We start from the raw sequence: 2,087 nt of genomic DNA, 5'->3' as shown, positions 1-2,087 counted from the left end.
GGGGGGGGGGGGAGGGGTGAGGGGGGGGGTGGGGAGGGGGGGGGGGAGGGGCGGGCACGAGGCTTTTTTTTTTTTTTTTTTAAAAAAAAAAAAAAAATTTGGGGGGGGTGGGGGAGGGGCTGCGGAAAGATTTTTTTTTTTTTTTTTTTGGGGGGGGGGGGAGGGGAAAAAACCCCGCGGGGGGGGGGGGGGAGGGAAAGGGGGGGGGGAGGGGGAGGGGGGGGGAGGATGCGCAGAGAATGGGGGGGGGGGAGGGGGGGGGGCTGCGGAGGGAGCGGGGGCGCGCGCGCGGGAACCGGGGGGGGGCGGGGCTTGGGGGAGGGGGCGGGGCTTGGGGGGGGAGGGAGAGGGGAAGGGGGGGGGGGAGGGGGAGCCGGCTTGCACGCTCGCCCCCCCCCCTTGCACACTCGCCCCTTGCACACTCGTCTCTTGCACACTCGTTCCTTGCACACTCGCCCCCCCTTGCACCCCCCCATTTGCACACTCAGCCCTTGCACCTCCCCCCCCTTGCACACTTGTCTCTTGCACACTCGCCCCTTGCACGCTCACCCCCCCTTGCACCCCCCTTGCACACTCGTTCCTTGCACACTTGTCCCTTACACACTCACCCCCTTGTACACTCACCTCTTGCACACTCACCCCCCTTGCACCCCCCTTGCACGCTCACCCTTTGCACACTCACCCCCTTGCACACTCACTTGGCCCAGCGCACCTCGCTCCCTTGCACCCTCCCTTGCACGCTCATCCCTTGCACACTCGCCCCCTTGCACTCTCAGCCCCTCACACGGCTCCTTGCACACTCGCCTTCTTGCACACCTCCTTGCACACTCACCCCCTTTGCACCCCCCTTCCACACTTGCCCCTCTCCAGACCCCATTTTGCACACTCACCCCCTTGCACACTCACTTGGCCCAGTGCACCTTGCTCCCTTGCACACTCACCCCCTTGCACACTCACCCCTTGCACACTCGCCCCCTTGCATGCTCAGCCCCTTGCACACTCAGCCCCTCACATGGCTCCTTGCACACTCACCTTCTTGCACACCCACTTGCACACCCCCTTACACACTCACCCCCTTGCACCCTCCCTTGCATTCTCACCCCTTTGCACACCTGTTTGCACACTTACTCCCTTGCACACTCACCCACTTACACGCCTCCTTGCACACTCACCTCTTTGCACACCCCTTGCACACTCCCCCCTTGCACACTCATCCCCTTACACCCTCCCTTGCACTCTCACCCCTTTTCACACCCCTTTGCACACTCGTCCCTTGCACACTCACCCCCCTTTGCACCCCCCTCCCACACCTGCCCCCCTCCAGACCCCATTTTGCACATTCACCCCTTGCACACTCACCCCTTGCACACTTCCTTGCACACTCACCCCTTTTTAACCCCTCCCCCCCATTTGCACACTCCCCCCCCTCCCTTGCACACTCCCCCAAGCCCCCCCCCCCCCCCCAGTGGACGCTCTAGCCTCCCTTTACCCCCCTCTCTATGGTTCCTCCCCCCAGGAGGACTCGCTTGGAGGACTCCAGGCCTAGAGCGTCCCTCTCTATGACCCTTGGAGGACTCAAATCCTAGAGCGTCCCTCTCTATGACCCCTGGGGCCCTCCTAGGACCCCTCTCTATGCCCTGGAGGACTCCAATCCCTCTCTATGACCCCTTGGAGGACTCAAGGCCTAGAGCGCCCCTCTCTATGACCCCCTGGAGGACTCCAATCCCTCTCTATGACCCCTTGGAGGACTCCAATCCTAGAGCGTCCTCTCTATGACCCCTTGGAGGACTCCAATCCCTCTCTATGACCCCTTGGAGGACTCCAATCCCTCTCTATGACCCCTTGGAGGACTCCAATCCTAGAGCGTCCTCTCTATGACCCCTTGGAGGACTCCAATCCCTCTCTATGATCCCCTGGAGGACTCCAGGCCTAGAGCGTCCTCTCTATGACCCCTTGGAGGACTCCAATCCCTCTCTATGACCCCTTGGAGGACTCCAGGCCTAGAGCGTCCCTCTCTATGACCCCTGGGGCCCTCCTAGGACCCCTCTCTATGCCCTGGAGGACTCCAATCCCTCTCTATGACCCCC

General features: G+C 62.4%; 1 protein-coding gene across 1 annotated transcript in view; it reads left to right on the top strand.

Annotated features, from left to right (window-relative positions):
- The first annotated feature begins 1,632 nt into the window (after positions 1 to 1,632).
- LOC137846524 (E3 ubiquitin-protein ligase BRE1B-like) overlaps positions 1,633 to 2,087 on the top strand; it is a 46,115-nt gene continuing 45,660 nt past the window's right edge. Inside the window, 1 exon segment of the mRNA XM_068664539.1 lies at positions 1,633 to 1,761. Within this exon segment, the coding sequence (XP_068520640.1) occupies positions 1,633 to 1,761 (129 nt within the window).

Source organism: Anas acuta, chromosome 33 (assembly GCF_963932015.1).
Source record: "Anas acuta chromosome 33, bAnaAcu1.1, whole genome shotgun sequence".
Classification (NCBI taxonomy): Eukaryota; Metazoa; Chordata; class Aves; order Anseriformes; family Anatidae; genus Anas; species Anas acuta.
Note: the sequence above shows the minus strand (reverse complement) of the source record. Positions and strands in the feature narration are given on the sequence as shown.